At 39.1% G+C, this 12,863-nt stretch overlaps 2 protein-coding genes across 6 annotated transcripts in view; both read right to left on the bottom strand.

Moving 5' to 3' along the window:
- The window catches only part of kcnma1a (potassium large conductance calcium-activated channel, subfamily M, alpha member 1a), a 151,784-nt gene extending 148,238 nt beyond the window's left edge, over positions 1-3,546 (bottom strand). The window contains 1 exon segment of the mRNA XM_079473229.1: positions 2,645-3,546. Coding sequence (XP_079329355.1) covers positions 2,645-2,932 — 288 coding nt within the window. The 5' untranslated portion in view covers positions 2,933-3,546.
- A 4,124-nt stretch (positions 3,547-7,670) lies between these two features.
- dlg5a (discs, large homolog 5a) overlaps positions 7,671-12,863 on the bottom strand; it is a 46,664-nt gene continuing 41,471 nt past the window's right edge. For all 5 annotated transcript variants that reach the window (XM_079473352.1, XM_079473354.1, XM_079473353.1 and 2 more), the window contains 5 exons: positions 12,648-12,791; positions 12,321-12,448; positions 11,849-11,958; positions 9,693-9,802; positions 7,671-9,430 (listed from right to left, as the gene is read on the bottom strand). In XM_079473352.1, coding sequence (XP_079329478.1) covers positions 9,327-9,430; positions 9,693-9,802; positions 11,849-11,958; positions 12,321-12,448; positions 12,648-12,791 — 596 coding nt within the window. In that variant the 3' untranslated portion in view covers positions 7,671-9,326. The remainder of the gene's footprint in view (positions 9,431-9,692; positions 9,803-11,848; positions 11,959-12,320; positions 12,449-12,647; positions 12,792-12,863) is intronic.

Genomic DNA, 12,863 nt, shown 5'->3' with positions numbered 1-12,863 from the left:
GTAAATTTACAGTCCCATTCATACCCGATACGAACTAAAGGGTTCTTACAAATTAGACATAAAAGTGATGTTGAGTTTCGATAATAAAATCCTAGCTTAAAATGCAACGACATGCAAGCAATTAGATTGCCGATTCCCAAAAGAAAATATAGAAACAACATCACAGGTGTCACAATAAACCAGTATTGACAATCTTGATATTAAAACAATAAAATGTATAACAGCTTTTTTTATCATGAATTTGGCCGTGATAATTGTGTAGTGAATATCTGATATCTTGACAGTGTAAAATATTTAAGCATTTCACTAAGCATCTTAACTAGCCTGGCATACTGTAACAACAGTTAAGGGTGGAATTATCTGTTTGTTCAACCAAAGGCAGGCAGTTTATTAAAAAACATGACACAAAAATAAATATTTTTTTAGTTGACTTCCATAGTTCAGCCATCAGCCAAATCTGGAGCAAAGTGCAAATACTTTTGGTGCAACAAGTGCCAAAGAAATCGCACACTAGATCACTTATAATGCTCTATACGTGTTGTTTTCCAAAACTTTTTATTTTCTATATCCCCCTATGTGAATCAGTAGGTGTTGTACAGTATTTAAGGGCATGTGTTTTAGCTGGAACCCCAGGCAAGAAAAAGAGAGAGAGCGAGTTCACAATAAGTCACCACACCTACTGTGGCAACAGCACCAAGGGGATATTACCTACACAAACAACGAAACCAAGTGCTCTAAAATAGTGCGCTGTGGTTTAATAAGACAAGATCACGTGGCATTAAATGCCTGATATCAGCCTTTAGCCTATAACTAAGACATGCCCTCCGTCTCACCTGGTTGCTCAACATAGCCGGCCTAAGCCGAGCTTCCCATTACTGACACCATGCCTGGAAGAGCTGCCGTCCCAGTCAGCAGCACGGCAGATAACGTTTCAGCCTCTTAATGCTCCTAACAAGCATGTTCCCCTTGCAACCGTGTGTCAATTCCGCTCCACAAAGTCACCTCTGGACTCTCCTTCCACCAGAAAACACACAAGTGCCAGCATATATCCACACCACCATTATCATTTCTTATTGGAAACGGGACATGGTGAGACATCACTTGGCCCAACGTTCTTATCAACTAGCTATATTTAGAAACACTGAAGATGCAAAATCGGTGGGTTTTTACCCAAGGAAGACAGGGAGGGTTTTATTCAACAGCAAGAAATTCAGACACGCACCTAATAGTGTTTTAACAACTTCCCACAGCGTTCCAGCAAAGCAGCGAGTCCAGCTGAAACTGACACCGCACATCAACCTCCACCGGTGGAAGTGTGCCACATGTAGGTGATTAAATGGTAATGAAGACCGGTGACTTCACAGACATCATTAACCCTTCTCATTTAAATAAATAACAAGTCCAACACAATTTCATCCGAACGGGAAGGGACTGACATAGACGGGGCATAATTCATTCCCAATTTAAACAGGAAAATATTCACAGCCTATGTTTTTAAGGACGACAAACAATCCAATCTGCCTATTTCGTCCTTCCCAGACAGACATCTCAGTCAGTAGATGCTAATAGGGATTAAACAGTATTGACGGTTTGAATCCAGGCCTCACGTGGTTAATTATAACTCATTGGCTATTGTCTCTTCAAATCCCACATGAACCAGCCTATATGAAGCTTCGGTTAACCCGTCCTTTTTGATGTTGGCATTGTCTCTCTCTAGGGAACACTTTTCCATTTACATTGGATTGCTGCCAATATGTCAAAGATGACAGATATCCGGAAGATAAGCAACTCTTGTTACAACCAAACATATTGTGCCTCACCAGCTCCATTTTGAGTGCATAATGGAATCCATCACATATTGCTATTAAATCTAATGTATGCATAAATACAAATCCTACGTTTCATGTAATGTTAGCAACAGGTTTTTATTTTGCAGCATAAAATGCACTGGTTTGAGGTTTAATGATGAGTAGTAAGATACAATTGTTATACAATGCTGGTTTGCTTTGTGTTATTCAACATGCACATGTGAATGCATTGATTATCATAATTTTGCATTGTTGATGTACATCGTGGCTCCATTCCCGATGAAGATCTCTTCACGAGGCTAAAATACTTGTTCAACATTTGACTTCAGAAGACCTGATGGGCTCAAACCAACCAGCTTTGGAAATCAGTCCAAACACCATGTTTTAACACAAAGAACACAGTTGTGAAACAAGACGTAAACAACCCAAACTACTGAATTGCTCAAGCGATGTTGTGTGGACTGTCAAATAAAATATGACCGATCAAAACATTTCATTCATAAATGTTCGTGTGCATTGAAATATGGGGTCTGTGTGAAAGGCTCTCCATTAATTCTTAATTTCTTAACCAACCAACCTCTTAAATCCTTTCATTTATAACCGTGTTTCCACTGAGATGTTTTGGGCTGTGTGCATCATCGCGTGGAGATCGTTCAGATGTCACTTAATTGCTGCAATGTTGTCACGCGGATCATCACAGCAATGAATCCCTCACGTGACTGCCAATCTACAGCCATTTATTTAACACCATGCCGTTAAAACCTCGCATTTCATCCGGCAAATTGTGCTTTAACGGAGACTCCCAGGTGTACATTTTTAGTCTAGATGCGAATTACCTTATGTTTTATGTTGCAATGACAGCAGACAGTCCACAGGTACTTGAGGGTCCTCCACATGAGAATGATGAAGAGACCCCCGAAAAACGTCACCATGGACGAGGCGAGGAAAGCCCACCACATACGCTGACCATTGTTGTCACAGGGCACGTCTGGCGAGAAGGGGATGATCACGTCCATCTTCGATATATAGACAGAAGAGTCCGGATTTTTGTTAAAAACGTAACTACTACTCATTCTAGGGCTTCTGCCGCCATAGGATCCGTTGCCATCTGGCACGGCTAGCATGGAGAAGCGTTGGAGAGCTCCTGCCAGCGCCCCCAACCCCAGCCATCAGCCATATTGCTTTAAATACCCCTCTCCTTTCTGCTCAGCTTCTGTGTCCGCGTCTCTTCAGTGGCAATAATATTTCTGAACGACGTTTTTCTTTGAGGAACGCTGAGGAGAAAGCGCGCGTCCGCTACCCTCAGCAGCGCGAGACATTTAAATCCGCATTAACGACGACACGATGTTTTCATTTTGTGGGGGTTTCCTCGTCCTTCTCCGTGTTTCGTCAATAAAAGAAGCTTCGAGCAGACATTCGTTCGGTCTCTGTTGTCGTTAGAGGATCTGGGAGAGAAAAACGAGCAAACGGCGTTCTTCGGGCGGCTTGCTTGCCGTCCATCCAGCGACTGGTGTCGCCTCAGCGCTGTCTAATCGATATTTCGCACGCAAACGCCAACTTAATCAATGTCTTCAACAGTATTCAGCTGGGAGCCAAGCTCTTCTTTGTAGTCGCGCTCGGCTCGATGGAAGAACCTGACCGAATATCGGCGTTTGGGCGATTATTCCGCTCTCAATGACATGTCGCTGTCTCCATTCACTTTCCCCCGTCAGTCAGATCTGCTCCACAGATTGTTGGGGAGATTTACAGGTAGGGGGGCGGAGCCAAACCGTTATAATGAAGATGGAGACGTTATGCGTGCGTCTGTAACTGCGTGCGTGCGTGAGTGCGTTGAATTAAAGACGCGCAGACTGCTGCATCGCTTGTGAAGATGGGAGAACATGGAAAGGCTTTAATCTTATACACCAATATGAAGACGAGAGTGTGAACTAAATCCTGTTTTTATTATTACTATTAACATGTTTTTATTGTGTTATTGTGGCTTAAATGAAACCAAAACAACTTGGATTGATATTCATTGGAATGCACAATAACAAACAGATTTTCCAGTATTTTTCAGATCATTTTGGTACCGAACTCTTATTATCATCGTGTTTTGTCTAGACAATTCTGAGAGAGTTGGTCAATTTCAACCAAACAGTTTCTATACCCATACAGAGTTTACTGGGAAAATGCAATGAATTCAGAAGCAAAACATTGATATACGTATGAAACGATTGGACTGGGTTCTATATCGTAGGCCTACAGTGTATTTGCTGCCAACTCATAGAAAAGATTGAGTTTCAGCCGGCATTTTGGTTGAAGTAATACCATCTCCCAGACAGTAATTCCAACCGTAAACATCACAGGCATCAACAAATCTTCTTTACACCTCATTCGGGTTTATGTATGTTTATATTTTGAAAATGGCTTGTGTTAGGGTCTCATTTCAAAGTATAGACATTATTTAGTTGGGCATTTATGTTCTAAGCAAACATATGGGACCTACTACTAGTTGTAATGATAATAGTATTAATAATTAGGCTATATTAACTATAATTAAACCATACCTTGAAAGTACGCCTTAAGATTGGTTTTAATAAAAAAAACATATTTCAAATGTCCATAGGTTGCAAGGTTAAAACCACGAAACTCCCGAACAACAGGTTAATAAAACCGTATATGTTTACAGATGTTTGTAAATTTGATGTTTGATTCTAAATACAATAAAGTCTCAGATGAGGAATAATTAGCCAGGCAGTTTCTTTCTTTCTTTCTTCTCTTCAACAACAGTGGCCTTTGTATGTATTTTATCATTACCCAACCTGCTAAGCATTGAATTCTATGGGTGAAATTCTAAATAGATCATTTTGGCGTATAATAATTAATTATAACCTTGCTTTATTTAATGTTATTTCACACCGACAAGAAAACAGGAAAATGTATGAAACACCCACACTTTTCAAAAAACAACAATTGTTTACCCAAGGCACATTAAACGAGGCAATAGTTAAGCGTGTGTTCTATATTTAGGTAGATTTCCATTTTGTTTGCATGATACTCAAATTGCTCCTCAAATTGTCCTTTTCTTCTCCTCCTACTGGTCAGCAGTGGAAGTGCAAGGTTGGAGTAAACGAATAGACGGAGCTCAATAATTGATCTTGTGTACCAGTTGCAACATGGGGTTGAAAGCCTTGCTCACAGTGAGGCGCTGACTCTTCCCATCAGACGTCATCCAGTTCCTAGGTTGATCCATTACAACTTCAAAACAGTTTTAACACAAACCCTTAGTCTTAACCAATACACAACCCATGTGACAGCACAACAGCCTCAAAACAACAATAAGTGTGTAAATTAAAATGTAGTCCTTCTGATTAGTTAAAAAAATACATCATTTTATTATGTGAAAATAGTTCTAGTGGTTTTGCAATTGGTCTCAGATAGCCTTCTGTCCTGGTAGGCCACCAGTTGGTCAGGGCTGGATCTTGCAGACCTGGCTTCAACTGTGTTATTTATGGAGGGCAATAGGATCCCACATCGGTCATCTTCCTGGAATCGTGGCCAGCTGTCAGCTTAGAGGTCTTAGTTCCTACAAGAACAGTGTAAAAGAATGGCATAGTCGACAGATACAAAGACCACTAACAGAGTATCACAGACGTTTCATGTGATGCTCACGATCTTAGAGAACTTCAATTCTGGAAGAAAGACCAGTGTAATACAGGCAATGAATGTACGGACAAGAAGATCACAACTACCTCTTAGATCACCTCGAATTCAGAAGAGCTGTCAACAGCTGTCTTGAAACAGATACCTCAGCAGGAGACAGAGCCCTTTCTAAAAGAAGAGTAAGGGGACTTCAAGGGCATGTTGCTTTGGGAATGCACCTCGACTGCATTCTTAGGGGTTTCCGTGACCGAGTAATTCAGAGGGGAAGCTCAAGAAATCAGCACACAAGCCGAATGAGGATGAACTTCAGAGCTCACGACTGTTATAATCATCCCTGGCATGGCCGAGGGCATCTTTAGTACTTCTAGAAAAGCCAGTGACCTTGCTCAAAAACTGAAAATTAGTTAAGATTTACCTGAGGACTTCTGTGCTGCATGATATGGCATAAGAATTGGTGTGCATAAAACATTATTTAATATCTCTTTGCAGAAACAAATTATGATCATTAAGTCTACATTAATAATGGGCATGAGTACATGTAATTTCAAGCCTGTTTAACAAATGATTCATGTGCCGGTGGCCCACTTGGCTGTTGAAATATGAATTTCTGAATTAACAAGAAGCAAAACAGTGTTAGGTTACAGTATTTTTAATGTATAGACTTTAAATCTGTAGCAATTTAAAGAATCATAATCCTTGCACATATATTTAAAGGAACAGTGCAACCAAAACAATAAAATATTTTTTTACTCAAGACTATGTCATTTCTTCCAGGGAACAAATAGATTAAAATCTTTTTTAAATTGTATTTAAGTGTGCCCTAGAAAAACAAATACATTTGAATACATTTCCTTCATAATAAGTATAGTATAAATGTATGAACATGTATTTACTGACATATCGCTTAGGACTTATTGATATAAAATTATAGGTAAACTTTTTTTGGTGTTTCTTAATATTAAGCCTAAAATGTGTTTTAAAGTCACTTTAGATGGCGGGGTCCAAGTGCTAAAAGGTGACAGACTTGAACCGCACATGGTTAGTCAAACCGAGTCATGTCTGTATTTAGTTGGAAAACAGCGTGTACGTGTATAATGTAAACAACACAAACTTATAGTCTTATAGTGAATCAACAGTTATGCAGGGATAATACGATGATGTATTGTGTGCTCGTGCTGTAGTTCCACCCCCTGCACGACTCCAGGAGCTCGACATTTTCTCTTCGAAAATACAAAGCATGCAATACTAGAGTATAGGTACTCAATAATAACGAGATTGGCAGAAACAGTTACCTCATCTTTAAGTATACCAATTCAAAATTTTGTAAACCAAAAGTACAATCACGTGGTATTTTAAATAAGTACATAAAGCGTTAATTGATTTGCAATATACTTGGCATGAAAAATGTTATTTGAAATACATAAATTTATGTATATTTAGCGTCCACAGCTGTCAAGCTCCAAAAAGGACAAATTCAATTCAAAATTTCATTCTGTATTTCTAATCCGACACACTGCATAAATTAAAAAAAATCAATTTTTGTAAATCTATGCTGTGATAACACGATTACTGTATGGACTTTCTTTCAACAGCACTATATCTATAAAAACTTGGATTATAGTCAATGGTGGCCATGCTGTTCCCAACATTCTTCAAAATATTGTTTCACCAAAGAAAGTCACACAGGTGTGGAATGACAGTCATTAGGGATTCAAAACAACCGATGATTTGCAATTCATCAAGACAAAATGTACAAATTAGAAAGAGCATTATGATGTTCTACCCATCAACTGATGTTCAAACAAATTGGCTGTATTATTTCCCCCACATGACGACTCGTGTCCTCTGAACCTCTTGACAAGAATTCTTGTCGGAAATGAGAAAATGTCACCCTGCCAAGTTACATCATAAGCAATCGACCCTGTGCGGCCTCTCTTCCCTCAAACCTCACCCGTCAGCCGCAGTTACTGTTGGAGAGCTCACCTTATTTCCAGTAATTACCACTATACCTTTCCCATGATTAGATGAAGTGCATCAGCTTAAATGATGAGCAAGCAATACATAACAGCACATGTCACTCTAGCACAGACGTGAGCAGAGCTTTGGAAAGAGCACTTGAGAAGTACACGACACTCTTATTATGACAGATTTCCCCCTGCAACACCATGAATATTTCCATCAATCAAACGCACACTATGTTTCTTTCATTTAATGACATTCTTGATACAGAAAATGACTTTTATTCTTGGATTAATGTTGTGAACATTTTCATACAAATCACATTATTTTATAACAAAAGAAAACAACAGTACCTGTCTTCTAATATTTTCTACATACTTAATCATGTTGGGATGGATCCCTCTCATTTGAACCGTACACTAGCCATTCAGAAAAATAGTTAGACAATAGATTCACTGAACAAATGTCTCATTTCAACCCAATGGTTAACATATGGACTGATCTTGCTTTGATAAACAAAACTGTGCAAAACAAATCCCTTTTTAAATGACACCATGTAGTGTTTCTCTTTTAAAAAGAAAAAGGCAATGAATGAAATGTGTGGAGCATGAGTGATACACAAAGGAACATTACATCTAGCGTAAAAAGGATAGTACCTATTTCCATCCTATATTGGAAACCTACAAACAGTCTTTTGTTAAGGGTTCATAGTGTTGAAGTGCAAAAAAAAGAAATGAAAATGACTGGATTTTTTTGGCACAACATGAATAGTCAGGCTACTGGTCTGCATTAGAGACATAACTTGCCTCTTTAATAAAAAAGAATAAAGAAATTAAATAGCAAATGAAAAAACACTAACATTTCAACAGGTTTCAGGTCACATCATAGCACTTTATGATGTTTATTAGTGGATATTACATATAAAAGTGACTGACTGACATACGTAAACAAAAACACATGCATTCCCTCTCTCACACACACACTCGCACGTACATTTTTGCTAAGACATGACTGCTCTGTCACACTCCCCTAGGCCTACAAGCCTAGTAAAAATACAGTAAATATATTTCGATATAATTGCATACATACACGTAAGCGTGTGCCTGTACTTCAGTTCGTATGCGCGAGTACAAGAGTTACATCGGATATTCTCTTTAAATATATGCTCTGCTATGAGAATGCTAAAAGATCTCATAGAACACAGTGGTCTGTCTAGCCCTGGAGTGCAATCTGACAAGTTTAACTTTTTAAATACCAGACTTTTAACCTCGTGCCATTGTCATTCGCTCTGTGTAGCTCCAAAGGCACTTCCCATTTGGCCCGTAGAAACCGCTTAGCTGCTGTCCGTCTCGGCTCGATACATAAGCAATACGATTCAAATCCACACTCACTGACATCTAAACGTCTACACACATTACTCTTACACACGAGTCCTTGAGCTTATATGGCAAAACGTGGGAGGCTGACACGCATACCGTTATGGTAAAACTGAATAAGGGGGCTTTTTTAGGGCAGGGGTCTACACTTCATTAGGGAGAGTACACATTCAGACAGACAATTAACACATCACCGACTCACTGCTCTGTAAACGGGTGTCTTAAATGCAGCATTGCTAAACATTATAGGTCCATCAGGAAGACCAAAGAAAACTAACAAATACTTCAGTGCTATATCGTTCATACACACATGCGAGCAAGCGCACACATTCACACACACTCATACATACAGGTGCATATATATACAAAGAGACTGTTACAATTTATAATGTAATAAAAAATAATTTTGAAAAAGAAAATCACTATATTAACGTGATGCTCGTTGTGTTAGTGTACCTTTGCATGTGGTGTGTATAACGTCTAGTGTTTGTAAGTTCTGGGAGAGAGGCAGTACACAGAAAGGACAGCCTCAGACCCACTACGGAGAGCCCAGCGGCGTCCATAAAACTTTATTCTGTTCCTGATCCACAATAGTCACGATCTGAGTGCAAATGTAGGGCAAGGTGCCTCCTTGAACGATACCTGTAAGAAAACAAACGTATTTACAAAACAAGGTACAAGAAAGAATACCGGTGATTACAAGTCCCATAATCAAATAACCAAATCCACACTCATGATCATGTTAACTATAAAGTTTTTTTTAACAAAAGATCAGATTGCTTGCTTATATTGAAGCACACAAGCGGGTCTCAAAAACCTCATCAATCGAACTGGTAAAGCTAAATATTATTTACATAAATCGTAAAGAATTGAAAAGAATCCAAAACATTTCAAAACAGACAACCTGTGAAGAATTTGCTATATTCCTGCTCAATCTTCTGTGCAATCTCAAACTGCTCCTTGGAATGTTTTTGAGAGACTTTATCCCTCAGATAGACCGGATCCTTCTGTTCTCTGCAAGGAGGAACAAACATCATTTACACATAAGCCATAATTACATCAGAAGATTACGCAAGATTACGCACAGTGAAACAGTGACATTATTCGTTTGAGACGAGTGTGAATTTGGACGAGTGATTTTCAATAGTAAAAAGACATCAAACTGAAGAGATCAGCTGTTTAATGTTAAGCCTCAGAGTAAAAGTGTGCAGCTCTCTTGAGAAGTAGATTCCTGCAGGACAAAACACTACTTTAACAACACTACTGTGACAGGTGTCTGTGTGTTTGGCATAGAGCGAGTGAGTGGGACAGAGAGAGAGAGAGAGAGAGAGAGAGAGAGAGAGAGAGAGAGAGAGAGAGAGAGAGAGAGAGAGAGAAGCCAAATCAGATTTAAGACATTATTGCAAAAATTAAAACAACCCAAATCTACTTAAACTTACATAAGGCATAATTTTTTCATGAAATAAACAATTTTAATTATTCATTATCTTTTTATGAAGTTTTATACAACAAATACTGTATATAGTTCTTAATATATTCTTTTATTGAACGTATCACACTGGGACTCTAGTAAATACTATTATGTGAAAATAAATACAAAGATAAAACTAAGACTCTAATATTGCATATTACACAATTTCCGGTAATACTTGATTCTGATTGGTCAGTCTCATTCATTCTGAGATCTGGTACTGGCTCTCAGTAAATCATACGTGTTTCAAGTCAGATCCATGGGCTAGGCTTGTTTTTTTACTCAATTCTTGGTGTTTCGAGTCTTACGATAGCCATACTCTCACCCTAACCATGAAGACTATCTACCGTAAGCTCCTTGAACACACCGTCCGACTTGAAACCCCAAGGATTTAGTGAGAGCCCTCTCGTACAACTTCAATGCTCAATGTATCTCTTTTCTCATACAAGGTTTGAATTAGTTACACATATAATTAAAAAATATATTTCAACTAAAGTTTCAAGTCCATTCACTTCGAGTTCGCTTCACTGGATAAACACTATCCTTTCCTTAATGCTCATTCTTTCAGACTTGCATGGCTCTAGCGTACATGCACTTTGGTTTTCATACAAGTACGGTTTTATAAAGATCTATTTCAACATTTACATATATCTTCATTCCAAACTAAAGCAATTGTCACGTGATGAGCTAATGAGTGCAGAACTGTTTAGCTGGGGCTGACTTTATTAAGTAGGTGCTAGTCAGCAGGTCAACTATGATCCCCGGTGTGATAAGAGTTCAGGCTTGATTTTCTAATGCTTCTGGGAAATCACCATTTAAAAAACCTCTGCTGAGATGACTTGGTGGCATTAGCGCTCTGACAACCATGCATGGAAGCATTGAAAAGACCTAAAGGCACTATGAAGAGAATAAAGCAGGGATTTATTGTCCTTTTAATCTTGAAGCCTTTAGAGAGCTATTTGTACAGTATGGGCTGAATCCATGATATGCATATTAAGAGCACAGCGTCGGCTTTAATTTTCCATGTGTGATAAACTGGGTGAAGCGTTCTGCAATGCACAACCTTGAGCAAGAGCGAGCGAGCGAGAGTATATATCTGTTTAAAGAGAGAGTTTATCTCAAAAAGGACTTTCTGCCTCTATTTATGAAAGTATGAAAGCCCCTGGTCCTTATCTACTTTCAATGTATCCATATACAGAAGAATGTCAGTTATATAGGTTTGAAAACACAACCTTTGAATAAATGATGTAAATATTCATTTTTAGGCAAACTATCCATTTAACTTTAAATCAAAAAGATGCCAAATATATGAAATCATTTAACTGCAGGTGCAGCATACAGTAAAAACTGCCGCTCATTTCACAAATGACTTCAAGCCCCTGAGGGACAGCACAGAAACGTCTTGGCACAAATAGCACCAAGAGCACCTTACACAGCGAGCGTGTGATTCTGGAATAGTTCACAAGGACACCCAAGAGCTTAGCTGGCTTATTAACTCTCTGTCAAGCTGAAATATTTCCACCCGCCGCCTTTACTTTCAAATGCTGAGCGGCAGACCGCAGGAAACGCAGGTGAGGAGGGACACTTACTTGATCTGCTTTGCATTTTTGTAGCGTATGAAAATGATGATTGGGTAAATGTGAACGCTGTGAAGCCGCTCGATAGCGTGAGGCGCAATGTCAAGCAAGCAGTGACAATCCTAGGAGAGAGAAATGACACGAGTCAGGTTACACATACAACATGAGTAAATGTAAACAAAAAACAGGAGCTTATAGTCACAACGGATAACATCACACTTCTCTCCACTTAAAATAGATTTGTAGTAAAGAATCAGCCAGATATTGTTGAAGCTGTCTGTGGAATACCGACTAGTCTCAAAATCTAATAATGACATTGTGAGCATCAAAGTAGTCACACAGCCATAAAACAACGAAAATAGATGTGCCTTTTTATTGCCGTAAATTATGATTATGCGCAGTAATGTTTGTTGTTGAGATGAAACCGTCTATAATTAAGAGCTTTTTCAAACGGAGAACTTATGTGCTCAGCAGATGAACAAACCTTGTCTGTGATCTCCTTGATCGAGGCAACAGTAGTGACATCAAAATGGCCGCTTCTCCGTTTGTAGTCGATGAAGAGAAAGTCTTTCACGCCACGCTCGATGGCCTGCTGAGAAGCTTTCATCACCTCTGGATGAGGTGAACAAACAAAGGTCAGTGTACTCGTATTCAACACTCAACTAATGAGGGGTGATCACTTTACACCTTCTCATCTTGATAATGCACACTTTTAGATGTGTCCAACAGTGGTAAACCCTCCCATAAAATGCCCAAGTAGTTGAGTAGAAAAATATACAGAATATGATATTGAGGGAATAGGGAGATTTACCAAGCACACATCTGCTGAATTTCCCCGGTGATTCCTTGACCAGCATATCTTTGACAGCATCCACCAGCGGTCCCAGGATCAGCACGGGTCTGGGTGACGTGCAGTCGATCTTCTGCACTCTCTGATAGGCCAGACTCACACAGTCTGATCACATTCAAGACAAAAATTTAACACCCGACCCAGGATCAATAAACTGCCATTTCAAAGCTTGCGATA

This window comes from Barbatula barbatula (assembly GCF_947034865.1).
Source record: "Barbatula barbatula genome assembly, chromosome: 14".
NCBI classification, from domain to species: Eukaryota; Metazoa; Chordata; class Actinopteri; order Cypriniformes; family Nemacheilidae; genus Barbatula; species Barbatula barbatula.
This window is presented reverse-complemented; position numbering and strand designations above follow the sequence as displayed.